At 36.2% G+C, this 13,031-nt stretch overlaps 1 protein-coding gene across 1 annotated transcript in view; it reads right to left on the reverse strand.

Moving 5' to 3' along the window:
- MAMSTR (MEF2 activating motif and SAP domain containing transcriptional regulator) overlaps window positions 1-4,001 on the reverse strand; it is a 33,213-nt gene extending 29,212 nt beyond the window's left edge. Inside the window, exon 1 of the mRNA XM_072426394.1 lies at window positions 3,449-4,001. Coding sequence (XP_072282495.1) covers window positions 3,449-3,503 — 55 coding nt within the window. The 5' untranslated portion in view covers window positions 3,504-4,001. The remainder of the gene's footprint in view (window positions 1-3,448) is intronic.
- Window positions 4,002-13,031: the final 9,030 nt, after the last annotated feature.

The raw sequence follows: 13,031 nt of genomic DNA on the forward strand, positions 1-13,031 counted from the left end.
TATATATATATTTATATATATATTTATATATACATATATATAATTTATAATTTATATATTCCAAAGTCCTGTGCGTTTTCTTTATAGTACAGCTTCCATCATCTCACCAGAGAAGAAGCAAAAATGCATAAAGTCAGTTGTGATCAATTTCTCTGTGAAATACATAGCACTAGGTACATCTATCTGCATTGCTCAGCCCCACACACTTGGTATTGGTGTAAATCTGCCAGGTCAGAATGCCAGTGTTGCACATTTTTTAGGAGCTCGGCAATGTTTGAGGGATTTCCTGTACTGAGGGTAAGCACTATCTGACTATTCTTTGCCTATGGGTAGCCTTATACTTTGTTCACATATCAGTGATAAAAACCAAAGTTTTTCAAAATTTCTAAAAAAATGTTTTTCAGTATTGCAAAATTGAATTTGAATGTGATAATATTTTGTAAAACACATCTAAAATACTATGCACTACATTTCAGTAGACCCCATACTCCAGTAGAACCACAAATATTTGAACTGTAGTATTGGCTACAGTTTTCCTTTTTATGTCTTGTGTACCAGTGCAGTGTATAGGTTCATATGGGGGGCATAGTGATGTCCCTCTCTGACACTGCACAGATCATTCTCAAGTGTATTTTCTGATAGTAAAGTGCATGAATGCCCCAATCCTGTATTTCAATGTAAAGGGCCTAAGCAATCTATCAGCAGACCTGGACATTGTCATAGATATGGAAATAGTGACCTGGAGAAAATCACTATTTACATAGACACATCATGTGCCCTGAAAAGCATATGTTGTGTCCTACCAGTACAGCACGTAGGTTATATAATCAGAGATTGGCATGATTTATTTAGGATGTACATGACGACCACATTTCTCTAAATAGTTGCTTGGCTAACATGACTTGTGGCTTCTGAGTCACTGAGCAGGATTAGGTATGCAGATAATGGGGTCAGCAATGTGAGATTCATGATTTTAAGGAAGCAGCTCCAATACTGTAGGGTAATAAATCCTGCTAAGCTCAGACCAGTTAGATATGGATTTCTAATGACCACTATTGGTTATTACATATATAGAATAACGTGTATATTGTATGGAATCTCCTAAATAATTATATTGTGGCCGCTTCAATTTAGCGCATCACAATGCACTGTGGCAAAGTGGACATGTCATGCAAAAATTGAAATTCTGTTTAAAGGTAATTTTCACAGGATTGGACATGCCAACTTTATTGCACAAAGCCCACAAGTAGGGGGTTTTATTTATATTTATTATTTGGGGGTGAAAACTTTAAAGGTGGAAGGGGGTTGGTTGAAAGCTGACAGGTAAGAGAAGAGTGGAAAAACATACCTTTTATTTACATGAAGGTTCACCTAATAAAAATGCACTGCAATGTGTGATCACATGTATATTAAAGCGTTTGTATAATGCAACATATGTGTTGTGTTTAGTATTCATTAACATGTAATACACACAATACTCCTGGTGTGATTTAGCCGCATATTCTCTAATTTGTCTTGTAAATAAACCATCCATCCAATCCTAAACCAAATCAAAAGAAAAAGTACTTCTTACTATTCATGTGTAACTTTTGGTTAATTGAGGTTTCAGCATCTCTCCATATAGGCCTCTAACAGCCAGGGGCCATCCACATTAGCCAACATCCCTAATGTGATAATGTTCATTTTAATAAGATCACCATCTGGCATCTCACTTGTTTTTAAGGTCACATAAGGTAGTACCAAGTCAGTAAAGTATATCTAGACCAAAACTTTTTTTTTTAATTTTAAATGCGTTTTTGCAATCTGTGTCTAATTAGGGAAGATTCCCTTCCTTCCTTTGCTTCCTGTACAGAAGACTTAACAGGAAGTAAAAGGATATCTTTGCAACATGATCATTTCCCCCATTTTTTTTCTTGAGGCAACTCATAATTTGAATTGTTCCTCACTTTCCGTCCTGGTGATATTAGTGATCAGGACAATTAAGAAAGAGCAAATCTCCCTAACAGGGACATGAACATTGGTAAACCTCTGACAGAGGTCTCTGTACATTGATATATAATTACTATGCTGTATTTCTTGATTGTGAACACCCCAGGGAAGCTTTTTGTGCATCTACATTTAGCACGCTTGTGTACAGAATCCTTCTAAGCCCTGAAAACTCCTATTCACAAAATACAAATCTTAGAGTGTAAGCTCTTTGGGGCAGTGTCCTCTCCTCTGGTGTCACTGTCTGTATTCGTCTGTCATTTGCAACCCCTATTTAATGTACAGTGCTGTGTAATATGTTGGTGCTATATAAATTCTTTTTATTACTATTATAATAATATAGGGCCTGAGTTATTAAGGTTCTCCAAGGCTGGAGAGAATACATTTCATCAGTGAAGCTGGATGATCCAATAAACCTGGAATGGATCTGGTCCAGGACTCAAAATATTTGCTAGCACCGATGAAAGTGTATCCTCTGCAGCCTTGGAGAGTTTTTATAAATCAGGCCCATGGACTCAATGTGACTTGGTGTTTGAAGCAAGTAAAGTCCTGAGAGTATAAAGGACATTGGTGATGTTCAGAGTGCAGCATCCCAAACATCTAGCAGATTTAGATCCTACTTTTATTAGTTTTCAGCAGTCAGAACACACAGATATGTTTGCCTACTTATTGGTTGCTGGAATACATATTGCACACTTGCTGATACAAATGTATGTACATTTTAAAAAGTAAAACTACTGTTTTATTAGTAATATATAACCCAAAACTGTCTGTGCCTCTGGGTGGCAGAGGTTCTCTTTATTGCATGCAAGGAAATGAGAGAAAACCTCTACAAAGTCATTCCGTAGATAGATGTAACCAGAATAGGTGTCCCTATTGGAAGATATCCCTTCATTTATGCTCAGGTGACAATTTAAAATTTTGAATTTTTCATCATTTTTTTATTGGTAGCAATGGTTACAGGACCAGGGGCATATTCATATATATGATGAATTTATATATATATAAATAAAATATATATGATGACAGCTGTGCTGTGCTGTGCATTTGAATGTGTTGACCAATACACCATACCAATAAAAAACTGGACCTGCTCCATTGTCATCACTTTAGTGCATTGCATTGCAGATGCGTTAAACAAGTGTATTGCTGTGCTATTCAGAATGAATGACACCACACTGTACTAATGCACATAGTGAGCATTGCAGTAACACAGTAATGCATGCATTGCCACAGCGCATGTTTGTGAATGGGCCCAAATTACCCTAGTGTGAACACTCACAGCGCAAAAAACTAGAAAGAGGATTCATTCTATACTCCATAATGCAATTTAAAAAAGGCTCTGCATATACATACAATTTAATTCTGGGCACATTCAAGTAAACAAGAGTTTATAATACAATATAGAGGAAAAAAACTAAACACAACCTTTCTTACATGAAGTCTTTCATTATCAACTTACCTGAGCGAAACTTGCTCCGGATGAGCATAGAGCGCTCTGAAGCCAGCAAGGTCATATTGGGTGGCAAAATCCTGGGTGTCCCAACGGACTGGATTAAGGGGACAGAGACAGACGTAATTGCTCCCTTTTAAATAAACAAACACCGAAGAAAAAAAATTCCGGGAGTGAAAAATAAAATGTAAATAAATATTTAAAAAAAATAACTAAATAAATATTTTAAATGAGTGTCCTCAATAAATAAAAAATGGAGTCAGAAATAAATTAAACTTTTCTGAATTGATGTATGAGCTTTAAACAATCTTCTTGCTTTCATTGAATTTGTTTTGTTCCCTTGTTAGTAAAACTTCTTGCTTGAGTTGCTTGGGTTGTAGATATACAGGTTGGCTTTTTTTCTTAAAATCTTCTGAAAAAATATTTTTTTTTGGTATTGTGGCCTTGTCAGTTCTAAGGCCAAAGGAAACAAGCTTCAATGAAAGGAGAAGGGAGTGAGACCAAAAGATTTCCCAATTCGAGTTGGGTAAGGGAGCTTCGGTCGATGTGGTCATTAGTTGAAAGATTCCCCCTTCTCACTGTCTTTGACACACACCAACTCTCTCTGTACTCCAAGGCCCATACCCGCCCCTTTGCCTGACTGTCCCATCCATGTGTGATAAAATGACATCTGCTTTGACACTTGACACCCAACAGGCATGCCATGCTACATCAGCAGGGCTCTCCTCTTCTTTCATACAATCCTCATTTGTTCACATCACTTTCAAGCCTCACTTACAAACACACAGCTTATAACTTTTTATAAAACACATTTTTTTAACAGGTATGCTTTAAAGTATCTGCACCTGCTGGAAGATATTGTGAAGGTCCTCCAATATAAAGATTCAAACAGAAAAGACTTACAGCCATCAGCACACCTTTCAGCTCTTTCATGAACTAATTTCCCAAAAGGGCACCGAGAATATCATGCACATCTATGCACACCAGCAGAACAAAAATAAATGCAACTGCATTTTGTTACTTAAACTTCCTGTTTTTGGCTCACGGCAAGGCAAAGCATGAAAATACAGGTAAATGACCCATATAAATGAGCTTATAAGAAACTTGATGGTATATTTTATATCTACCTAAAATTAAATTCTGGATAAATTGATGTTGAAAGTAAAAAAATAACCAAAAAAAAGTAAATTTCCTATTTAGCTTTACATTGTTAGTGTCTAAATATTTAGCTTGAGGTTCTGGGAGTTAATACTTTGCTAATACCACTTTTGTTTTGGGGGAGAGATTTAGCAAAAGTACTGGGTCAAAAAGAAGACTTAAAAAAAAAAAAATAGGGATAATATTAGAAGTCCACATACTCTTTCTGTGCAGGTTTTCCTTAAAGCAGAAGTAAACCCAAAAGTAACCCAAGACAAAAAAAAAATCACACTTACCTTCAATCCCACAGATCAGTCTATTCGTCGGGGGGTTTCTTTAATCTGGTCCTGCATCATCCAGGTATCTGTCTTCAGATACCCAGACGCCGCCATCTTCTCCTCTCTTATTCCTATGTCACCTGATCTTGCACTGCGCAGGCGCGAGATCAGGTGATGTAGCTTGGGAAAAAAATTGCCGATCTCACTGCACATGCATATGATTGTTAATTTTTGTTTTCCTATTGATGAAAGGGCTCCTTCTGCACATGCCGGAGATACTCAGGCTTGCACAGAAGAAGCAGCTCCCATTCGTTTTTGATCGTCTAGGCGATTGAGAATTAAGTGCGGTGCTGCCCCTTTTTTTTTTCTTTTTTTTTAAAGTGTGTTGCACTTAAAAAAAAACACAAACAAACAACAATTTTACTTTAAATAAAAGGGTTGTCTACCCTTTTGTTTAAGATAAGTACAACTAGGTACAACTCTGCTTTGTTTAGGGTTAATTGTTAGGGTCATAAAGGAGGAGATGTATCACACTGGGAGTCTTGCAGTAAGAACAGCTGTACCAAGCTCATGATGACAAAACCCAACAAATTGGTTTCCTATAGAGAGTGCATGACTGGTAAATAGTCAATAACACTTTGTAGCTAACAGGACTATACATTCGGCTCTTCAATGATGCTTTTTACATTTAAAGACAGTGGTCATTTCTGGATCACCCAGGTTCTCTCATGATAGTCTATCTTCTCCAGTCTTGGAAAGCTTTTATTAATCAGGCCCAATATGTAAGAAATATATCTAAGAATCAGAAATCAATATCATGGAAACTAGCCTTAGCTAAAATGGATAAGTGTGGCTAGTAGTAGCATTTGTAAATATGTATAGGTAAATAGCTATGAATAAGTACTAATGTGAATAGCAAGCGTCCTAGTTTAGGAAGGTCTACAGAAACAGATTAAAGCCAGCTACAGATCTACGCACTGTGGTAAGTACAGTGATTCCCGATTATCGTTGAAATACATTGGTATTCGTTTTGAATAGCACCCCAACTTACATGCTTTGCAGTGCACTACAACACACAAACAGGGAACAATATGTACAGTGTGGTGTAGTGTAGTAAAGTAAAAGGTCCATGTCTCCTAGATTGTAAGCTCTTCAGGGCAGGGTCCTCTCCTCCTGTGTCGCTGTCTGAATTTGTCTGTCATTTGCTGTATAAATCCTGTTTAATAATAATATTAATGTTTGTCTTTTTGGTGCACTGTTGTGCATTGGCAACCCCTTTAAAATAAATGGGCTGCCATAAGGCATTGTGTTTTATTAAATGGAATACTGGATGATGCCTTGCACCTCTCATGTGTAAAGAGGGGCTAAATGAAATGTCAAACCAAAACTGAGATTTTAACCTTAAACAGTTGCTGATGGGTTGTGCAACCTATGGTAATAGCTTTTTTTAACTTTTGCAGGGCTTTGGTACAAAGATCTCTATCTACTTTGGCAATGGGGCTTTCTTAGATATTGTTGGATTTTGTGTTACAATATGGGGCAAAAAGGATTCCTCCTCCGGCAGGAGTATTCATTGTTGTCTGTATGACTCCATGATGAAATAGCTTAGCCCCTTACCCACTAAAGCCATTTTTTAGGATACTGTAGATACATTGTTGCAAGAAATTGTGATTGAAGTAGTTTTGTCAAATTATTCACCTGTCTTTGTTTTGAGAGCTCTGACTGTCAGTGACATGTGCATGGGGGTTCTACAAACAAAGTAAGGATTCTACCTAACAACACACCTGTTACTCCTGTGTATGATAGTCCATTCAGAGGAAGAGAAGACTAATGATGTCACCAAGAGTGTGGTAGTGACACCCTCCAGCTGTTGGCACACAAACACCGTCTTTTATTGAAAGAGGAAGTACTCAAGCAGGTGGACAGTCTGCACATGAAGAGGACTAAAGACACATTATTTGACAAAAGATGTGTGCACCAAATCTATAACACCAGTTGGCATACAGAACTGAGGTGCAGCATTATGAATACGGTATTATTCTTTATATCGTGGCATCTGATGAGGAACAGTAGGGCCCCTGAGGTGGACCATGTCTACCCACTTCCTTAATTTAATTTATCAAATGCAAACTTTGGCCAAAATAGTTTGCAGATTTGCTGCCAGAAATAGTAAACAACATTCCATTTCCAATGCATAGCCTTTTCCTTGGTCAGCACAGTAGTAAGTATTGGATAACCTGCATCCTCATCTTTTTTTCCAATAGCTTGCTCTACAAATGGCCAGAGTTGAATAACTAGATTCACCTCCTATTGACTTTCACCAGGTTTTCTATAAAGATTGCAAACTTAGTGAAATGTACAAAATTGTGAACTGAATCCGAGCATGTTCGCTCATTCCTATATGGCATTGATATGAATTCAGAGCACATATTGTCTTTGTTTTCTTTTATTGTTCTACCAGCAACCACAGCAAAAATACATTTTGTTTGATTAAACCCAGAATCTATAGAACAGCTTTTTTTCTGTTCACCCTCCTGTATATTACTGGAAACATCAAATGGAGAATCCAGTAACTCCTTCAGGCGTTCTCATTTATGAGGTCAAATATGTCACAGCACTCAATGCTGGCCTTCTCACAAACTTCATTGCAACAAGCTGTGCATATCTGTCCTAACAACATTTGCGTTGAATCCCATTGGTTCAAAATTTCTTGTAAATTCACATGGCAATATTTTTATTAACCCCAACGCACTACATTGTCTTTGAGACACGGTTAGTTATCTTAGAAGGGCCAAAAAGAAGGCTTTTGTATGAGCCAGCCCCCTTACTATAAAAGAGGTGGTTTATTGTAGTCGGTGCTACAGGAAAAGCTGACAAACTGCACAGAATGAGATTAGGGTCAGTTGAGAAACTTTATTTGATTGCTAACTCTTTGGATAATCATCCTATTTGCTGCTTTTTCTTTTTACTGAGAGTTTTTAGTTTAAATGATAGTTTGTGGTTGACTTGACCATAGCAAGCTGCTTTTCATTCTTAAAGGCTTTTATTTAAAAAAAAAAAAAAAAAAAAAAAAAAGATTAGCCTTTTGTTTTAGAAGATATGATTTAGGTGTTTCCATTTATTTTGGGGCTAAATTAGTTTATGTTGATAGGGTCTTTTGGAGTGCTGAAAGGGCAGCCCAACTAATTTATAACAACTTATGAAGAAAAATAAAACTAGGAGCAGCATGTACCTATATCACCTGAAATGATATCACTTGCCTCCTCTGAGAATTTGTGTGCAAATGCGACAGTACAGTTTTTTTTCAATTTTGGGCCATGACCAGTAGGCTTGGAGGGGGCAATATGAGTTTTTTAGTTTAGCCAGCCCCTTAGTATAAAATGCATTTGGAGTGGTATAGAGCAGCCATACTGCACAGGAAGAGGTTAGGTGGAAAATTTGGCCTTATTCTGACTGCTAGTTCTTCAGGCAATAGATCCCTTTACTACATTTTTGTTTATATTGCAAAGGAATAGGCAGGGTTTTTTGGTATACAAGGTAATTCATATTTACTTCAAGTAGAAATAGTATGAAAAAGTACAAAGTTATAGCAATTTTGTGAACAATTTTTTGTATACAAATTTGACCATAATCACAGCGTTGGTTAGCTATTTTAATTTCATTTAGTGATCACATGGTACCATTGTCTGCCCATCCAGACACGTTTCACCAATGGGCTTCCTCAGGGGACATTCAGAGATTTGAATTGGATGAATGATCACTTGGTCCTATTTGTTGAAAATAATGAGAGGAGAAAGGAATACTCCACTGCATAGAAAACTATCAAATATACCAGAGGATTGATAACCTTTGTGATGCTAGTATAATGACTCCCAGTTATCATAATAGGACCGATAACTTCCAGATTTGGTTTTCTGTTAGGTGTTTAAATGGATGGAGATTGGCTAGGAATCCTGATGGCTGCTGACAGCTTGTAAAAAGTACATTTTTATTTATAATACTGTGCACACATACTACCAGGCTTAATACCCATTAGTTCATTTTATAGCAAAAAACCTATGGTCACCTGTTTCAATGACATCACCTAGGAGTGACAATATATAGGTACATGCTAGACCAGTGTTTCTAAACCTTTTTAACATGAGGGAACCCCTTAAAAGAACTTTTAGGTCTTCAGGGAACCTCTTTAATAATTACTATATTCACAACTCACAGTACATTAGTGTGGTGGTCAGTAGGAACAATGCCTCCCACATTGCTGGCCAGCAGGAAGAATGCCACAATTATAGATGGCCAAAAAGATCATTGGTGTCATTTGAGTTGACCTGAAAGGCACAAACTACTTATTGCTCAAGGAATCCCTAGCAACCCCTGGAGGAACCCTGAGGTTCCACGGAATCTGGTGGAGAATCACTTTACTAGAAACTACTAAAAACTCCTGCTATTTATTAGGCCTATGACAATGAAGAAGCACTGAAATATTTATAAGCATATGCACATGTTATACATTAGGATTTAGGAGTATTGTTCTTCTGCATTTAAATTTGTGCAGACATACAGTTTTTCTTATAAAATATCAGGTTATTATGGAAGGGTTTAAAGGCAACAAAAAGCTGATGCAATGGAAAATACAATTTAAATCTGCATTAAAATAGATAAATAGATTACAAAATCCTTTATCTTTAAGTTTTTACAAAGATATATTTTAGCCTAGCTCTTTTAGTAAGATGCTTTTTATCAAGTTTTCCTTTTTACATTTTTATTGCACATCTTTTCAGTGTGAAATAGTTTCCTTAGGGGCACATTTCGTGCTGCGTCTGACAAGCTAAATGTTATTGAGCTGCACTTTCAATAGCATATAACTAGTGTTCCCTGGTCCTGTCACAATATATTTACAGCATATTACTGTGTATGCCAATGTGACAGAGCAATGTTTTGATATTTTACAATACTAAAACCCTTTTCAAAGCACAAATAAAAAAAAAAAAAAAAGTGTCTGCCTTAGGTGGATAGAGTCCATAAAAATCTCTACAAGAAATAGTATTTGTATCTACAGAATAGTAATTTGTTATATTTACTTTGCTGTTGTATGTAATGTAAATGTAGATGAATAAAATGTAATTGCCATATATACTTGAATATAAACTGATCCAAATACTTTCATCTGAAAAAAAACTTAAGTAACTTAAATTGACTCAAATATAAACCTAGGGCACAAACATTCACCATCACTACTAACATTTAAAACAATAATCAACAGAAATGCCAATAAAATTAATGTGAATAAATATATCCATGGTATAGTATTTTAAAACTTTAATTCAATAGGAAAAAATGAAGCAAAAGGGGTTCATTCTTTCATATTTTTGGAAAGGTATGTTGTACTATTGAACTGGTTAAGATGGGTCACTTGCTCTCAAATGATCTTTTGTGCATTATTGTTGGCCACCAGCGTCCTTATGTGAAGTGTGTAACAAACTCTGTGTCTCAGAAGGCAAAAGTTTGGTATATGCTTTAAATGAGAACATAGTCTCATCAACTGGCGTGACCAGATATAAATAAATATAAATCCTGGTGTATACTCGAGTATAGTGATATTTTTAAGAGCTCATTTACGAGGGCAGTCTAACAGCAACAAACAACATAGCGCCTAAAAAAAATCCATCTCTGCATTTAAAGAAGACAAAGAACAAACTGCCCCATCTTTAGCTGAAAGGTTTAAACAATGGCTGTACCCAAATACAGGACAATCAGTTACTGAAAGAAAAAAATTATACTAGTGGTTGTAATATAGATCACAATGACTGAGCAGATTTCTTCAACATAGAAAGACTGCAGATCCATAAAGCTGATGATATTTTTTTAACAGAAGATGATGTGATAATGCTAGAGGCAAAAGGTTTTTGTTGTGGCTTCTGTTTGTTTATGTTTGTCTCAGGGGACAAGGAGCGGATGTGATCTAGTAGCAGGTGTGACCAGTGAAGGCAAAGCCACGACTGGCAAACAACAACAACCAAAGGAATCAAACAAGTATAACCCTAAATGTCCTAAAGGGGTTGCTTCTCTTACAGATTACAAAGTACAGATTCTGTAAAGTGGGCCGAATTCTCAAAATCTACACTTAACAACACTCATTCAAAGTGTTTTGAACATAGCACCAAAACAGTTGCTTTGTTCAAATAAAAATTAAATTTTCAACTGTACATGATAGAGGACATATTGGCCCCTAATGGTTTTTGAAGATTCTAAAAAATGGGGATCATTTGAAAAAAAATGATTTATTGCCAATCTGACAGTGACCTTTTTTGTTTCCCAATATTGAGAGCCTAAACTTACAATATTTCCTGACACTGCCAAAGGTTTTTAGGATTGGAAACAACTAAACCCCTCAATCCAAATTCATGAAAATGTGTCTTATCACAAAAATTGCTACGTGATGTGGAAAAAGTATGAAAATAGATTATGATTTGAAAATATCCTGGATGCTGATATACAAAACAACAGTAAATAAAAAGTGCTAAAACATTCTTAGGTTTGTTGGTGATATCATTTCTTAGCCCTAAAAAAATATAGACCTTGCTGGGGTTTGGACAAATGTTTTTTAAATACTGTGCACCTAATTAATTCACAAGAGAGTGGCCCAGCACAGGGCTAAGTGTCAAGCACATATTTTATACTCTTTATACTCTTCATGGAGCCAGTTGGAGGTAAATCACAGGGTGCAGTATATTCCTTAGTATCTTGGAACTGATAATCCATTATCACCCTGAGCTTTTAGTACACATATCCTATGTCACATGGCCTAGTTCACATTAGCAATCTCAGGATGATAAAGGATTATCTCCATTTGGCAAGGACCAGTCTAGTCTTATTATCAAACATGTTTTCATTGTTTCATAGATGAATGTAGAAAAAAAGAATTTTTTAACATTTTCAAAACCACAATTTTATTGTGTTAAAAAATGTAAATGTTAAAACCCAATTTATACTCTTACATTTGAATATTGTGGCAGTTTTTAATGTTTTACTTACTTTATCATACCTTCTAGCTAGGGGGATCCTAAGTATGTCTCTGGTTTGTTGTAATCTATTAATAGTATAGATTAGTAGTATATAGGTGCGTACACACTTCCAATTTTTATCGTTCCAATCGAACGACGAACGATCGATTGGGCAAAAAATCGTTCGTAAAAAAGTAACCAACGACTGGACTGCATATTCCAGATGTGGTCTGACCAATGCTTTGTACAGGGGCAGGATTATGTCTCCATCTCTGCAGTCTATTTCTCTTTTGATACAAGAAAGTGTTTTGCTATTGATATTGCAGCTTGGCATTGCATGCTGTTATTAAGTCTATGATCTACCAGAACCCCCAGATCCTTTTCCATTTCTGCCCCCCACCCCAAATGTGTTCCCCCTAGACAGTATAAAGCATGCATGTTGTTAGCTCCCAAGTGCATAACTTTACATTTATCTATAATAAATGTCATTTGCCACTTGGCTGCCCAATCAAACAGTACATCCAGGTCTGCTTGTAGATTATAGACATCCTGTATGGACATAATTCCATTAAATAGTTTGGTGTCATCTGAAAACACAGAAATTGTACTTTTAATCCCAAATTATATATTATTTATAAAGATGTTAAACAGTGAAGGTCCCAACACTGAACCTTGGGGTACACCACTAATAACCTTAGACCACCCAGAGTATGAATCATTAATCACTACTCGCTGGATGCGGTCCTTAAGCCAGTTCTCTATCCATTTACAAACTGACTTTTCTAAACCTATTGACCTTAACTTGCATATTACCATCTGTGGGGTACAGTGTCAAATGCTTTAGCAAAGTCCAAGTACACTATATCAACTGCTCTTGCACTCTTTACCTGTTTACTTACTTCCTCATAAAAAGAGAGTAAATTCGTTTGATAACTTCGGTCTTTCTTGAAGCCACGCTGACTATCATTTATATTATTATTTTCCAGCAGAAACTTCTTTATCAAACTCTCTAAGACCTTTCCAACTATGAACGTTAAACTAACCGGTCTGTAGTTACCTGGTAATGACTTTGCTTCCTTTTTAAAGATAGAAACCACATTGACCTTTCGCCAATCTATTGGTACCATGCCAATGATTAAAGAGTCTCTAAAAATTAGAAATAATGGCTTTAAAATA

Source organism: Pyxicephalus adspersus, chromosome 11, assembly GCF_032062135.1.
Source record: "Pyxicephalus adspersus chromosome 11, UCB_Pads_2.0, whole genome shotgun sequence".
In the NCBI taxonomy this organism is placed as follows: Eukaryota; Metazoa; Chordata; class Amphibia; order Anura; family Pyxicephalidae; genus Pyxicephalus; species Pyxicephalus adspersus.